General features: G+C 36.3%; 1 protein-coding gene across 1 annotated transcript in view; it reads left to right on the top strand.

Moving 5' to 3' along the window:
• Positions 1–17,230, top strand: part of LOC150083240 (leucine-rich repeat-containing protein 49-like) — a 494,942-nt gene that overhangs the window by 269,554 nt on the left and 208,158 nt on the right. The window contains exon 10 of the mRNA XM_090377128.1: positions 3,345–3,492. Within this exon, the coding sequence (XP_090233254.1) occupies positions 3,345–3,492 (148 nt within the window). The remainder of the gene's footprint in view (positions 1–3,344; positions 3,493–17,230) is intronic.

The following is a 17,230-nucleotide window of genomic DNA, read 5'->3' as shown; positions in this document are numbered from 1 at the left end:
TAGGCTTTCCACGGGGCCCAGATCCAAGGCCAGAAATTCGTCCAGAACAATGTTCCAGAAGGAAGAGCCAAGGATTGAACCCTGTGGGCAGCCTTTATTCACATGGTGTGTCAATTCCTGGAACCTTATGCATGCTGAGACACTTCTGTCTGTAAGGTAGCTGTTTATTACCTTATAGAGGTTTTGTGGGGCATTTGCCTGGCGGAGTCTCCTAAGGACACTAGGCCACCAGAGTGAGTCAAATGCCCCAGCAAAGTCAATGGAGATCGCCAGCATATATTTCTCCTCTGTGTTTTTAACTATTGTCAGTAGGTGGTGCATGGCATCCTCCATAGAATTGCCCTGCTTAAAACCATACCGATTGTTGGAATGTAAATTTGCTTCTGTGTAATATTGAACTAATCTGGTTTATATTAGTCTTTCATATATTTTCCCTAGTACAGGGAGTAGGGCTGTTGGTCTATATTATTTGGGATCATTAGAGAATTTTTCAGGGTTTTTGAGAATTAATCTGAACACTGCTTTTTTCCATATTTTTGGGAATATACCTTCTGTCTTACAGTTATTATATAGTGCTATTAACTTGTCTGGTGCTATTTCTGTTAATTTTTTGATAATCTCAACCTCTTAGAGATTGAGATTATCAAGATATTGAGATTGTTTTTGGTTATATATAGTGCTATTTTTAAGGCTTGTATTGGCATTATCATATTCAGCATTTTCTTTTATAATCTAGCTGGGTGGGGGATTGATTCCCAGTTTCAGTCTGAATGATACTGTCTAGGATGTTATTTACAGAATCCACCCAACACAGGTTTGGGGTTCCATCTGGTTTGACAGTAGTTTCTAAGACCTTTGGCAGCTTGTTGGCCACAATTCTGTAGACAACTCCCCGAGGGTTATTGTTTCCAGTAGTTCCCACCAAGTGCCTTCAGCATTCCTCTTTCTTGTCTCTTATGAGGGTTGTATACTGATTCCTGAGAGTTCTATAAGAATACCACCAATGAACTGCACCAGGGAACTGCCTGCTTCCTTGGTTTTTTCTGTGGGATAGACAGGGTTGCTGTTTTTGTTAAAATGTTTGTAATAGTCAGTGCTTGCTCATTCGGGCTACAGTTGCCTGATCTAGACCACTCATTTTCCTGTTTTTGCAGCTCAGCTGCTGTTTGTTCTGCGAAAATCTGCCAGTTTGCCTTTTTAAGATTATACCTTTTGATATCCAACAGGGAGTGTTGAGTTGTTTGTAATTGCCTTTTTAGTTTGCAGGAAATGGCTCTGTGATCTGATGTGGTCAAGGCTGGCTGGACACACCAGTCTGTAATTTTATAGGCTATTGAATTGGTGGCAAGAGTAACATCAATGTCACTCTTCCACATGGTACTGCTAAAAATTGGGAGGTTATTTGGTTGGTTTAGCACTTGAAAGGGTGAGGTGGCTATATAGTCTGAAAGTATCTGGCCGCTGTATGTGTGTGCCTGCTCTGTCTTCCGCACGGCTATGCCATAAGGCTGACCGGCAGTTGACATCAGTGCACACTATGATATTTGCAGTAGGTAGCAAGTGTGTGACTACTTGTAGGTATTCAATAGTTGGATTTATATATTCACCTGGTCTGGAATATAGTGAAATAATGTAAAACTGTCCTAGAGCACTGGTGATATGGGCACACATTCCCACTGGGGAGCAGAGGTGACTCAGCATTTTTAACTACTATTGCAGTAGAAGGGACACCTGAGGTGTATTCTATTATTTTATAGCCTCTTGGGTATCCTTGAACCCTACCCATTTGTGTGTGTGTGTGTGTGGCTCCTGAAGTACCAAGATATCTATATCATTTTGCTGTTGCCATATCGTATTGCCTATCATGTTGCCATATCGTATTGCCTATCATGTTGCCATAATAGGCACCTGTAATTGTTCTACCTTTCGGCAGGTAATCAGTCATTATTACTCCTTTCTCATCCCAAAACACTGTCAGCAAGACCTTTCCCGCTGACACTTTGACCATTGCCTTCTTGTTGGGGGGGGGGGGGGGCATGATGTCACCATTCCAGGATTTATAAGAATACCACCAATGAACTGCCTGCTTCCTTGGTGTCACCATTCCAGGATTGCTTTTTTACTTTCTGGGTCGAAATGGTGTATCCAACTTTCATCCTGAGTGATTTGACGAGAGAAAAAGTCTTCCTCATTTTTTTGGCTCAGGGCTAACAACTCTTGTGATTTCTGTTGTCGATCAGCGTTCTGGAAACCAGTCAATAATCCTGGAATCCATCTTGCACTCTATTTCCGTAAATTGAGTTGGTCATGAAGGACTGCTTCAACAGAGCCCACAATAATCTTCACCTCCTCGGACAATTCACTCACAGATATCCAGCGATCTTCCTTGATTAACGACTCCACTTTTTTGATCATGCTGTAATCAGTGGCTGAATGGGGACGACCAGGAATGGTCTCAGATTCTACCGATGTCCGACCACACCTAAACTGTCTATGCAAGTGTTTCACAAATGCCATAGGATTGGGCTTCATCCTTATATACAGCAATCTTCTCGTGAATTTCTTTAGGAGACTTCCCCTTCAAGAAGAGATACAGGATTACAACTCTGGCTTCGACGTTGTCCATAATGCTACTTCGTCAAACGTTCAGCTCTGTAAGAGAAAAACAAATTAAGATGGCTGAAATTGTACACCTTTAGTACAGAGATATGTATGAGGCTACACACACAAAATATCATGACTCTGTGATATTTGGAAATAGGTGAGTGCGATTCTTTATTGAACCACCCTCGTAACAAACCAGATGAAACTGAAGAGAAATCAAAACTTTGTGGCAAATGAACATAGGAATGGATGTGCAATGCATTTTATGGAGCAGTAAAAAAATAAAGAATTCATTTATGATTTACTTTTATAGTTAAAAATAATGAAAGATCCAGATTGAAAATTAATGCTATTCTTTGGAAATATTGAAATTTGTGCTCATTTAATTTTAATGAGTATTTAAATTTTTTTTAATGTTTTTTTTTTTTTTTTTAATTTTTGATTGCTAAGATACACCAGGATTCGTGCTAGATGGTTTTATAAATTAATTTGCTAACTGCTGACTTTTCTGAACCCACATTGGGATTCTATTTTAAAGTCTGACTAGAAAAATTTTTCAGGATTTGTTTATTAATCCCTATTTTAATAAAAAAGTTTTCCATTTACTTCATATTTATCAAATTTCAAGTTTTATTATAAATCCTTACAGTGTTATAATAACATATAATTTAAGAATTAAATAAGGTATGTGATGTCTTTAGCTCAACATATTATTTAAACCAAGTTTACCTATTCCACAGGTTTGAAGACATGTCTTGTGTGATGAATGTTTCAACACTTTCTGAGTTAACATTGGAGGGTTGTCCTATAACCCAGCGTTCAAATTATCGTTATCTTATTCTCTTTCGGCTCTCCAGTCTTAGATTCTTGGATATGAGACGTGTTTTGGTAATATTTTAATTGTTTTTAACCACATTAGTATTAGAAAGGACACATGATGCAAAAAAAGCAAGCTTATATAGCATCAGCCAAACACACACGCACGCAGGCACACACACCCTTCTCATTTTACCCATCCACTCACTCTAAATGTTTGTCTAGTTCTGGCTTCAATCTGTTTAAACTATTAACTTCTAAGACAGATGGAAGTTTGTTCCAGCAATCAACCACCCGCTGACTAAAGGCAAACTTCCGCACATCTATCCCACAACTGTCTTTCCTCAATTTGAATTTATGCCCTCTCAGCCAATTTTTCTGAACAAGAGGAAGAATCCCATCAACATTGAGCATGCTCAAACCATTCAAGGCTTTATATACCTCGATCAGATCACCTCACAGGTGCCTAGTCTCCAGACACTGTAATTTGCAAAACTTAAGCCTTTCTTCGTAAGAGCAACCCTTTGTTCCATTCACTAATCTTGTTGCCCTTCTCTGTACTCGTTCCAACAGCTCTCATACTTCTTAAAATGAGGCCTCTAGACCTGTATACAGTACCCAAGGTGTGGCCTGACCATTGCCTTATACAAGGGGATAATTACCTCCTTATCCCTGCTAGAAAAATTCCTGTATATCATTGACAAGACACCATGAGCTACTCTTGCAGACCATCTGCACTGCTCAGAAAACTTCATATCTGCCTGCACAATTACCCCTAGGTCCTTTTCACTCTCTACCACTGTGAGTGTAGTACCACACAGTTGATGCATTACTCTGGGGTTATTACTTTCCATATGCAGTATTTTGCAGTTGTCAATGTTAAACTTCAGTTGCCAACTCTCAGCCCATCTGCTAACTTTTCTAGATCCTCTTTGTAGACGTCTCCGTGGGCAGGAGCAGCAGTGCACAGCACACACTTCTTGATTAGACCTGGGTTCGAGCCCGTGCCCACCAAATACAGAGGATGCGGAAAGGTCAGGAAATGACCACCGCATATCCCCGGAGCAATATGGCCTTTGTTGCTAATACACCTAAAAACCAAATAATAACAATAACCGACCTTTGTATTGTCTGCAAACTTGGACATTAAGCCTGGTATACCATCATGAATATCATTAATGAATACAGAAAACAACAATGGACCCAACACCGGACCCTGGGGGATTCCATTAATAACATTAGTCCACGAAGAGCAGTGTCCATTGATTACCACTCTCTCTTCTCCAACTCAACCATCCCTTTATCCATAGCATCAATTTGCCATGGTTATATTTGAATGATATTTTGTTTGCTGCTTCAGTGACGTTTCGCATTCTTCATTTTTCATTTTACTTTCACTAAAGTAGTTCAATATTTATCTTTTTTTAAAATTTGTTTTCCCTTTTTTAATCTTGGTTCATTGTGACATGTTTAGTTTGACCTTTAACATTTCTTAGAACTCTTTGAAGCCTAATATAGCATCACATTTTGTTAGCTTTTAACAATATAATACTTAAAGAAACAAGCAATTTACTTATTTTTCAATAAAATATAAGGTAAAATATAAGCTAAAATGTTATACACTATCAAAGGCTGTCAATCAAAAAACATCTTTATTTATAAAGAAGCCAAATATTCAAGAAATGTATAAGATTTTGCAAAAATAGTGTAACATTTAGAGTACAGTGTATATTTTTACTTAGAAAAGTTCTGAATATTTAAATATTCCAATATGAATTTTAAAAAATCCTGAATGGATATTTATTGTAGAAAATACAGTAAGTGCCGGTTATAGTGATCATGTTTGCAAATTGAATTTTGATTCTAATAAACGGTTATTCTAATAAGCAAAAATTGTCAAATTCACAGGCTATAAAAATAAAGCACATAAAAATTAAATAAAAAGACAATTTTACGCTTTATTACCAAAAATTTATTACTAATTAAATGATGTGTGAAAATCGGAAGAAGATTATCCACAGGTTAGCAAAATAAAAATAAATTTATACTTACGTACATAGCTTAATTAATATACATATTAATTAAACATAACACTTTGTAATATGATTATAATTTTTAATAGTCACTTATTTTAGCTTACTTTAAATTATCACTACAAAATTTATTTATAGATTTTTCAATATTGTATAATAGTCTGTATTCACAATCACTTGCACCAGTTTTTGAGTGCTCCCCTCAGGACAGCTATTGCTTCATGAGTTTGCCGTTTTTTAATTGGAATTCGTTTGGGTTGATCTCATTTTCCTCCTCCTTGGTGAAATTATCAGTAGCAGACTGGGCAGTTTCTTCTTCTGTTAAAGCTGTAGTAACTACCTGCTTATAACAGATTGTACAAACAAAAAGGCCCAATAAACTGAATGCTTATTTTTTTTATTGTTTTATGGCTGTGGCCTCCAGAAATGTGCTTTAGAAAAATATCACAGAGGCATTCAAAACATTTTTATAACCGAAGATGTGATTCCAATAAATGATGAAAGTGTAGTGCATTTTATTAATTTGAATTGGTTCTTTGAAATTAGATTCTCTAAAGTGGCCGATTCTAATAACCAGTGATCACTATAATTGGCGCTTACTGTAGTAATGTTATAATTTAGGTCAATAAATGTATGAGCATTTCTTTTCAGCACCATATGTTCTCTGTCATGTGGCAAGTTCATGATATCCAAAATTCAATCTCTCTCTCTCTCTCTCTCTCTCTCTCTCTCTCTCTCTCTCTCTCTCTCTCTCGTACCCATTTTAACAAATCTCTCACTCCCCCACAGTAGATTTCAAATTCAATATTTCTTTCTTTTTCTTAATAATAATTCTAGTGTGATAAACTGCAAATGTAGATAAAATGTTGTGGTTTCTAATAAAAAGATATCGAGGAGATTCCCTTTGCCACTGTAATCAGGTTCAATCTTTCTGAATTACCTCCAAAATTTCACACTGTTAGCATTCATATTTGTGTTGGTGTTCTAATGGAATTAAAATTTAACACCACTTAAATTGATTAGAACAGTTCATATGTTATCTTGTAAAATTTCCTTTTTATCAAGCAGTCATGAATCAATGTAATTTGAATTATCAGCTTCCTTTTAAGTTAAAATAAAATCCTTTAAATCAGACTCAGTTGCCTTTTTGCCAAATGTGGTTCCATTTCCAAAATGATTTGTTGTAAATAAAAAATGTTTAACTTTGCCATTATGAATTCCTGAATCCTATAAAAATCTTGCTTTTTTTTTTTTTTTTTTTTTTTTGTTTAGCCACAAGTTAGACGTAATCATACTATTGGAATCATTGTTCCATCTGCTGGGAATTGAATTATCCAATTAATGTCTGTATTCTTAACTTTATTCTGTTGTTGCATGAAAATATAATGAATATTCCAACTAGGAAAATATACCTAAACTTTGATCCTATTTCCTTTCCTTGTCAGTGAATAATCCAAATTGAGGTTATGAATTTGACTAAACCTATTACATTTGTTAACTTGTGGTTACTCTATCTCACCTACTTGCAAAACTTGCTTTTATTTTAAACCTTGGTGTACTGCACATAATGTTTCTGTCTTTTCTCCCAGATACTATTGTTAGTTGTTGTTAAACTCTGTTCATACTGTTAGGCTAGCATGTATGTGAACAGCAATAATGCATTTCAAATACAGGAAACTGGAAGTTTGCTTTTTGAAATCAAGGCAAGCCACATAGATTTATGATTAACAACAAACAGTTAACCATTAAATTAATTCTTCTTTCAGCATTTTCTCTTCATAAACATACAGAAATATATGCTAAACATCATAACAGTTCATATGCTTCATTTACAGATTTCTGACAAGAAGCATCAAGGTGATTGACATATAAACTCCTACTGCCACAAGAATGAACACGAAGTCACCACCAGACATAGTCTATTTAAGAAGCAGGGGTATTACTGAACTAAAGAAAAACAGTGAATAGAGATAATATATTTATATTATGGACCAAGCTTGAAAGGGGATCAGAATCAATTCTATACATTTATATGTTTATTTTTAATTACCTGGAACAAGGAGTCTATGCGATGATTCATTATGATAGATGTTATACTGTTTATATCACATAGTAGATTAAGTAATCAAAATGATATAATTTTAAGGAGTTGAACCAAACACTTAAACTGTTTATGGCTACCTTTTGGGAACTCACTGTTTTCCCACATTTAGGCCTCTGGGGGATAGAACATTGTTTGAGGAGGGGTACTTCAAATTTTCAATTAATTATTTACCATACAATGTATTCTAATTATACTATACTCAGTGGTGGGATTCAGCCGGTTCGGTAGAACCGATACCTAATTTTTTGTTGAGTTCAGCGAACCGGTTGTTAAAATTGCACTTGTGATCAGGGTTCTCTCTGAGGTGGGTGCCTGGGCAGCCACCCAATGTGGAAATCACAAATTTACATTCCTTACTCTTTTTTAACGTTAATCTACGCAACAGTGTATTCCAAGTGCCCATAGTAATGTTCATTCCGTCCATAGGTGAAAAAAATTAGACAGAACTATGCTTGTAATATTTATTTATTCATTTCATAAACCTCATCATACCTTTGATGAAGTACTACATTTTTATTCCCTCGCGTTTGTAACTTAAGTAAACAAATATATAACGTAGGGAGAAAAAGTGCCAGACAACCAGGGGGGATGACACACTGTCATTTGTTTCAGCTTTGTGTTACGCCTAAATTCACACGAGATATTATGAGTGCGTTGGTGTTTCCTGATCAATAAAAACAATAGGAAGCTAGGACACAACGAACCAAGAGAAATATAGAAAATAAGAAACCAAAATCAGAATTGGCCTTGGATGGTACAAAACAGTCACAAGCACAACCACTCCAACTTGAAGAAAGCAGCACATCAATTATTGAAATAAAAAAACAATAACAACTCCAAAATTGAAAATAATCTTCCTGAATGCTGGACAGTGCAACAAGATAACAATTTTAAAGAAAAATATGACGGACTGGTAATTTTTAACAAAAAGTTAGGTTGTGAGTATTGTGCAAAATATGACTTTATAAAAGAGAAAAGTGTTCATGTGTCAAAAGAATGGAAAAGAATGGCATCAGGGAAAAATAAAGAGGTACACCAGGCTTCTCTAAGGAAAAATATGAAAGAACATTTTTCATCAAAAGCTCATAACATTTGTAAAGCGAACTTAAAACAATGTGAGCAGGAGTCAATAACAAAAGTAATAGATACAATGAGTGAAAAATATTTAAGTGCTACTTGTCGAGTGTTTAATACAGTTTACAGGCTGGCAAAAAGATGTAAACCGTTTTCAGACATAGAAGATGAGATAGAAGTGCAAATTAAAAATGAATTAGATATGGGAATAGGAACACATTCTCGTAAAACTGCTGTGAAAGTAGTTGATTTCATTGCAAAGGAAATTAAAAAAGAAATATTTAATAAAATTATTGAAAATAATCTGAAAATATGTTTGATTATTGACGAAGCTTCAACGATATCCTGCAAACTAGTTATTATACTTTTCTTAAAAGTTGAGGATTCAGTTACATCACCAACAATTTTCGTTGAACTAGTTGAATTGGAAAAACAAGATGCAGAGACAATATGTTCTTCAGTTATGGAAAGTTTAAATGATGTTGGGCTTACTAAGAACTACTTAGAAAAAAATTTAATAGGATTTTGCTCCGATGGTGCCAGCGTTATGCTTGAGAGAAAATCTGGAGTGAGCACTAGGATTGCAAAAGAGTTTCCAAACATAATAATATGGCACTGTTTAAATCATCGCCTCCATCTTGTTTTAGATGATTCGATAAAGGAAATAAAGCAAGTAAATCCTTTTAAAATATTTATTGATAAGATATGTACTATTTTTCATCAATCCAATAAGAACCAAATTGAACTTTCCAAAATATCCGAACAACTTGGAATTTAAATTATAAAAATTAGTAGAGTTTTGGGACCAAGATGGGCTGACTGTAGTTTAAGGTCAACCCTAGCTGTGGTGCGCTTATCCATCACTATTTTTATTCAAATAAAAAAGTACTTAGGTATGGCTGCCCGTCTTGAAAATATATTTTATAACTGATTTGGCATTGATGATTGATATTTTAAACGAAATTTCTCTTCTTTCAAATGCACTGCAAGCAAGAAACATGGGCATACTAAAGGCTGAAAAACTCGTGATAAGATCTATTAAAGCATTTCAAATGCTCGGAAAGGAAAAGGGTCCATTCGAAAAAAAAAACCTGATGAATTAATTACTTCAGAAACCTTCAAAAATATAAAATTTGTATAAAATCATCGATTTTTCAGGAAAGACTTTTAGAAAACATCGTAACGAATTTGAAAAAAAGACATGGATTGTGGACATTTAAAAGCAAGTTGTAGCCAATTTCAAGTTGGAATAAATTACAATTTCTCAATTTTTTGGAAACAGATTACTGGAATATTGAAGAAGTACTGGTTCCATGGAAAGCAGCTGAAGAACAATTGCTCGTATTTATTGACATTTTTAATTACCAAATTGATTTTAATGATTATCGAGATTTCGTCGAAAACGTTTTAAAAAATTCCCAGAATTATGCAATTCCTGAAAGTGTTCAAAGAGCTAAAAATATTGTCAGAACATTTACTGTAAGTTCAGCAGAAGCGGAAAGGGGTTTTTCAAAGATGAACATATGTTCAGAGAAGAGAAGTCGCCTAACTGTTTCTAATAAATCAAACACAATGACTATTAGTTTAATCGGCCTACCTCTAAAGGAATGGGATCCTACTCCTACTGTGAAAAGATGGTTAAGGATAAATCACTCAGTCGATGATGCTCGGATAAAAGCGAAATGCAAGTGAGGACACCAATCAAGAAACAATAACAGTTTCATTGTTTTTTGTCAGGTATTATTTAATATTTTTTCATTAATATTTTAAAACTTTCTTAGAAAATAATCTAGTTTTGTGGACCTTTTTTATCTTTCTTATTTAAGTATTAACTGCATGAAATAATAAATTACCTTTCCATATATAGTTTTTTTATACCTAGAACGGTCATTAGTCATTAGGGCAGCGAACCGGTTGTTAAATTATTTGAATCCCACCACTGACTATACTCCTTTACATGTCCAACTGTCATATAATTATTACACTTTTGTTTATAATTTAATTAACTCATTAATTGATAAAGAGTTTATGAAAATCTCTAGAGTTACTTTCTGAATTAGTTGGAAGTGCTTACCTGTTAACATGATCTGTGTGTGTGTGTGTGTGTGTGTGTGTGTGTGTGTGTGTGTGTGTGTGTGTGTGTGTGTGTGTGTGTGTGTGTGTGTGTGTGTGTGTGTGTGTGTGTGTGTGCAGTCTCTTGGTCCGGTTGGGGAAGACTGGACTGGTCGGAGTTAGCCTGGCTGCACCTAGTCAGCTCCATCCTATATAAACAGTCAGCTATATAAAAAGTCAAGTGCATGGCAAATCTTACAGATTTTGGATACAGAGATATATTACGGAGGGAGATTCAGATGGTTCTGAGTTTGGGTGGGGACTGGTTTTTGAGATTATATATCTGGATATTTCTAAAATTTTTAATCTGTTATAGATTATTAGATTGGCATATGATGTATTTAATAATTGTTGTATAATTATTAAAATTAAATTAAATTAAATTACAATGTTCATATAAAATTGTTATGATTATTACAATAATGATGATGATACTTATTATTATTTGTTGATTAATTACTTATTAAATTTAAGTTAAGGTTTTTAAAATTAAATTTTAAATCTTGCCTGGGACTCCCTGGATTTTCTTTTTCTTATTAAGATGTTTGGGATCATATTTTTTCTGAGAATGTCTTCAGGATATCTGTCTAGTATTGCTTGTGATAAGCACTGTAGAAGTCAACTCATTGCTTCTGAAACTTTATGACATAGTCTTCTTCTTTGTGGGTTCTTGTCTAGTAGGATGAATCTGTTGTTAGAACTATTGTGATGGAGAATCCCATGTGTCTCTGCAGGAAAGGGTGTGTACAACTGTTTTGGACATTTTTTGATCCTGGAATGTTGAATGTATTGCTTATGTTCTTGTATCCTTTTGTGAAGTCTTCCATATGTTTATCCAGTACAGGTTGAGTTGCATGAGCATTGGATAAGGTACACAGGACCTCTAGGGTGGCGCATTAAAACCTTAGTTGCTAATGCGCCAATAAAACCCAACCAACCAACCTCTAAGGTTAGATAGTTGATGTTGGTTCATGGACAGTTTTTGTTTCAGAGATTGAGTTCCTTCATAGGATGTGGGGATGTTGTGATGCTGCTAATTCCTAGGAAGTGTGGAATAATGACGTTGGTCTTAGGTGTTTCTTCTTTCTTCTGTGGAGGTCTAGAACTTTTGTTAGTTTTTTTGATGATGATGATGATCATCATCACAGCCATTTTCAATCCACTGCAGGATGAAGGCCTCTTCAGCAACTTTCTAGTTCCTTCTGTTTTGAGCACTGGCCATCCATTTACTACCCAAAAACTCATGAATTTCATCTATCCATCTCCGCCTTTGTCTTCCAGGTTTTCTTCTAGCTCCTCTTGGGTACCATTCTGATATTTTCTTAATCCATCTGTCATCATGTCTTCGAGCTATTGGGATCATTTGTGTCCTGCCCAAGACCATTTTAGTTCTTTAGTTTTGATAAGAATGTCCTTTACTTGAGTTTGCTGCCTAATCCATGTGTTTCTCTTCTTATCTAACAGTCTGATTGCCAATATAATTCGTTCCATTCTTCGCTGTGTAGTTCTCAGCTTCTCTTCCATTCTTTTGGTGAGTGCCCAAGTTTCACTTCCATAAGTCATGGTGGGGAGTATACATTGATTCATTATTTTACGTTTCAGACAAACTGGGATATTGCTTTTCAGTATGTGACTATATTTCCTGAATGCTATGCATCCAAAATTTATTCTTCTCTTGACTTCTAGCCATTTATCATTATTACAGCTAATAACTTGTCCCATATAAGTATATGACTCCACCTTTTCAATTACTGCTTCTTCAATCATTATTTCCCTTTCTGTGGCATACTTGTTCATCATTACTTTTGTTTTAGCCATATTCATCTTTAGTCCAAAATCCTTACTAACCGTTCATAACTGATTAAGATTTTCCTCTAATTCTTTGGGATCGTGGCTTATGACCACAATGTTGTCTGCAAATCGTTAAGGTACTCTCCATTCACATTGACTCCTTTCTTCCACCAGTCTAATCTTCTGAAAGCTTCCTCAAGGGCAGCAGTAAACAGCTTCGGAGATATTGTGTCTCCTTGCCGAACTCCTTTCTCGATTTTAAATTTGCTACTGTCTTTGTCTAGTCTAATAAAGGAGGTAGCACTCTCATATATTTTCTTCAAAATCATAATATATCTATGCCTTGTCTTTCCAGTACCCGAAACATTGCCTTATGCTGTATGAAGTCAAATGCCTTTTCATAATCCACAAATGCCAGGCATAATGATGTTTTATATTCATTTGCTTTCTCCATTAGCTGTGATATTACGTGAAGGTGATCCATAGTTGAGAATCCTGTCCTAAAGCCAGCTTGCTCTTTCGGTTGATTCTCATCAAGTATTCTTTCTAATCTGTTAGTAATGACCCTTGTGAACAACTTGTAGATATGGGATAACAAGCTAATTGGTCCATAATTTCCAATTTCTGATTTATCTCCTTTCTTATGCAGCAAAACTATGATTGCATTATTCCACCTTAGGCGTCACACCTTTTCTAATGCACTTTGTGAAGAGCCTTGCCAGTTTTTGTGTTATGTCTCTTCCTCCGAATTTTAACAACTCTACAGTAACTTCATCTTCCCCCGGGGCTTTCTGATCTTTCATTTTCTTCAATGCATGTTCTACCTCATTAGAAAGAATATCAGGTATGTCGTATGTGTTGCTACTTTGCAATCCATCTTCCCCACTGCTGGCATCATTCCCCTGCTCCTTGTATAATTCTCTATAGTAGTCTTCTGCTATTTGAATTATGCCTTCTCTGCTGTTTATAAGTACACCATCGCTATTCTTCAGTTTCAGTATCATTTGTCTTTCTGTATTACTGCTCATGGCTGCTGATTTAAATCCTTTGTTTTCCCTTAATGCTTGTTCTACTTTTCTTGTGTTAAATATTCTTGTCTTATTGCATAACTCAGTATACTCAATTTTCTCTCTGTCAGTGTTTTTCTTGCTTTTCATTTGTTGTCTTCGGTTCATCATGACAAGTGTTTCTTGACTAATTTTTTCTTCTTTGGATTTCTTTTTCCCTATAGGTTTCTTGGGCTTTTATCACTTTCAGAAAGTTGTAATATTCCTCGTCGATATCTTGTTCCTGAGCAGTCTGCAGAAGCTCAAACTTGTTATTAAGTTCCAGTACATACTGCTTTTTCTCCTCTTGTGTTATCTCAAAAACCTTTGTATTATTTACTCGAGTCAGTTTTTTCCTTTCCTTTCCTACATCTATATCAAGTGTACATCTTTGAAATCCCCCATAATAATAGTGTAGTGGGTTTTCTGCTCATCTAGAAGACTCTCAGGCGCCTCCGTAACCAGGTGGGAAGGAGCAGCAGTGCGTAGCACACGCTTCTTGATTAGACCGGGGTTCGAGCCCGTCACCACCAAATACGGAGGATGCGGAAAGGTCAGTGAATGACCACCGCATATCCCGGAGCAATATGGCCTTAGTTTCTAATGCTCCTAAAAAAAAAAAAAAACCAAAGAAGACTCTCAATTTCGGTGTACATTTCTTCAACCTCTTAGAAATCTTGAATATTAGTCTTGACACCCTTGGTGATGTACTTTTGAATTCCAAAATGTTGTTTTTAAAATCTTTATGGACCAGAAACCCAACTCCACCTTCGCTCCTTTCACTGTTTCCATTGTTGTACAGCAGAATTTCCACTTCTTCTTGTTTCAGCCAAACTGATGATATTCCAATTCACATTTTCTAATTCCTTTTCCAGCTCTAATATCCTGACTTCACCGATGAGTGATCTTATGTTATAACATGCCAAGTTCAGTTTCCGTGCATGTCTGCCCGGTCGTACCCAGAGATTCTTAGCACCCTCTGCTTCCACTCTGATTCTTTCGCTGCCGTAAGAGGGAGAGTGAAAGCTGCTGGGGACTGAGGGCCATTTTTTTTTTTTTGTCGTGCTGTCATATGCTGGAGGGTTTGGTCTTTTCCTCTTCACGCTGACTAGGCATCTTGAAAAGAACTGCTCTAAACGTTCGTTGCCACCTAAGTGACGTAACAGAGCTTACCATCGAGAAGGTGTGTATGAGTGGATTTAGGGAGGCAGGCCAACCGGACTTCTCCTAAATCTTCTGTAATAGAGAGATATTGGATCCATCAGTGTTTTAGGCTGTGTCTGATAACACACAGGATACCTGTTCCCCTCTAAGCCCCTTTTCATGGAGGATATTGGCTCTTTAAAGTTATTACTTTTATGGTTGAGATTTCCTGTTTCAGTAATTCCAGTTGGCTGCAAACCTTTAGGGAACTGTTAACGTAGGTTCTGACGATGGCTATTTTGGTGGAGAAATTATTTGATGACTCGTCATTTAGGATGCCTCCTGTGTCTTTGGGTTTCCTATATACTGTCATCTGTAGGTTGTCATCCTGGATATCTTCATCTCAAGAAACTGAGATGAAGATATCCAGGAATGGGAGTTGTCCGTTTTCTTCTGTTTCTACCTTAAATTTGATTTTGTGGTGAAAGCTGTTGAGCTTTTGGTTGAAGTTTCTGAGTTGGTTTTTTCCTTGATTCCAAATGAAGAGGATGTTGCATTCTGAAACAGACCTTTGGTTTTTATGGGTTGCTGATTTAGAAAATTTCCTTTTGAATGGCCTATAAATGTTTCTGCCAGAAAGTGAGATAGTGAGTTCCCTATACTGAGGCCTGAGTCTGGATGTAGACGCATCCATTGTAAGTGAAGTAGATTGTCCTGCCAAAAGGTTGATTAGATCTAAGATGCATGATGATGTTATGTGCTTGGTGATACCAATATTTATGTTCCTGTCTTAATTTTCCTATGTGAGGGATTTGGTATCTTGCAATGCGATGATGGTGTACATAGATTCTACATCAAAGAATATAAAGAAGTTTTGAGCTTCTATGGTTAGTTGTTGGAGTCTTGGATGGCCTCTGCTGAGTGGGCACTTCTGTGTAGTATGTCCCTGAGGAGCTTTGTTAACCAGATAGAGATTTGTTTTCCTGAATGGTATCTTCTGTTAATAATGGGTCTGATGGGGAATCCTGGTTTGTGGACTTCAATATTTGTGAAGATTGAGGGAGCTCTGAGTTGTCGGAGCTGAGTCTATCAAACAGGTCTTGGTCAATCTTTTGTTCCAGGAGATAGGTGAGTTTTTTTCTTTATCTTTGTTTTCACTGGTCCTGTGGGGTCCTTGTTGATGGGTTTGTAGGTTTCTTGGTGTTCACAAATTTTCTGGTGGTAGTCCTCTTAAGATATTTGCAGCATTGCCTTTGTCTGCTTTTGCTATGTGAATGGAGGTGGCTTCTTTTAGAGTTTTGATTGCAGCTGCTTCCTGCCTTGGGATTTTGGGTCTTCTGGTATTCAAATTGCTTGAGGGTGTTGATAGTGGTGATATTGATGTGGTCTCTCGCTTCCTGGATAGGTATTTTCTTGAGGCTGTCATGGAGTAATGCTAAAAAGGTTGAGGTTCGAATTGAGATGGGGTTGGTCTAAAATTGAGGCCATTTTCCAAGAGGTTTTGTTCAGAGTTTGAAAGGATTCTGTTGCTTAAATTAATCAGTTAAAGTTTGAATGTGTTGGGTGTTGGAAAAGCATTTTGTTGTCTTCTCTTGGGTTCTGTGGGAGAGGTTGTGAGGTTGGCAGTTATGTAGGCAGGTTGTTGGTGGAATTGAATAAGAGATATAATTTTTTGAGGGTAAATTATTTTGGTTTTTATAAGTTTAATTTGTTGATGTAATTTTGTGCTTCTGTGATTTTGTTTAGTTTAAGATATTATTGAGCCTAGCTATGTAGGGTTTATAATCAGTTAACAGAGAGCATCATCATCAATAAAACTCTAAACAATAGTTCCACAGAAAAAAGAAGACAAACCTGAGACCAGCCTCATTATTCCATACATCCCAAGAATTAGCAGCATCATAACAAAAACCCACAACATCTGTAGGCACCTCCGTAGCCAGTTGGGAAGGAGCAGCAGTGCATAGCACATGCTTCTTGATTAGACCGGGGTTCAAGCCCGTCACCACCAAATATGGAGGATGCGGAAAGGTCAGGGAATGACCACCGCATATCTCGGAGCAATATGGCCTTAGTTGCTAATGCTCCTAAAAAAAACCACAACATCTGCACATTCTGTGTAGGAACCCAATCTTTGAAACAAGATTGGGTTCCTACACATTCTACATGAACATGTAACCCTAGAGGCCTTGTGTATTTTATACGGTGCTCACATATCATTGAAGAAACATATAGAAGACTCAACAAAAGAATATCAAAATATAAGCAAGATGCTTAACCCAGCAGAATCAATAAGTCTAAAACGGCTGCACACGATATTTCCTGCAGAAGCACATGGGATTTCTCTAACACCATACTTCTAACAACAGATTCGTCCTACTCCAGAACAACCTTCAACGAAGCCTACTTCATAAAATATTTCAGATGCTCCACAGTCAGCAAGAAGCAAGGGGTTAACTTCCATGATGCCTTTTCACTGACTGTAAAATCATCTAATAAGTCGGTCC

This window comes from Mastigoproctus giganteus, chromosome 7 (assembly GCF_048544385.1).
Source record: "Mastigoproctus giganteus isolate SK-2022 chromosome 7, ASM4854438v1, whole genome shotgun sequence".
Classification (NCBI taxonomy): Eukaryota; Metazoa; Arthropoda; class Arachnida; order Uropygi; family Thelyphonidae; genus Mastigoproctus; species Mastigoproctus giganteus.
Note: the sequence above shows the minus strand (reverse complement) of the source record. Positions and strands in the feature narration are given on the sequence as shown.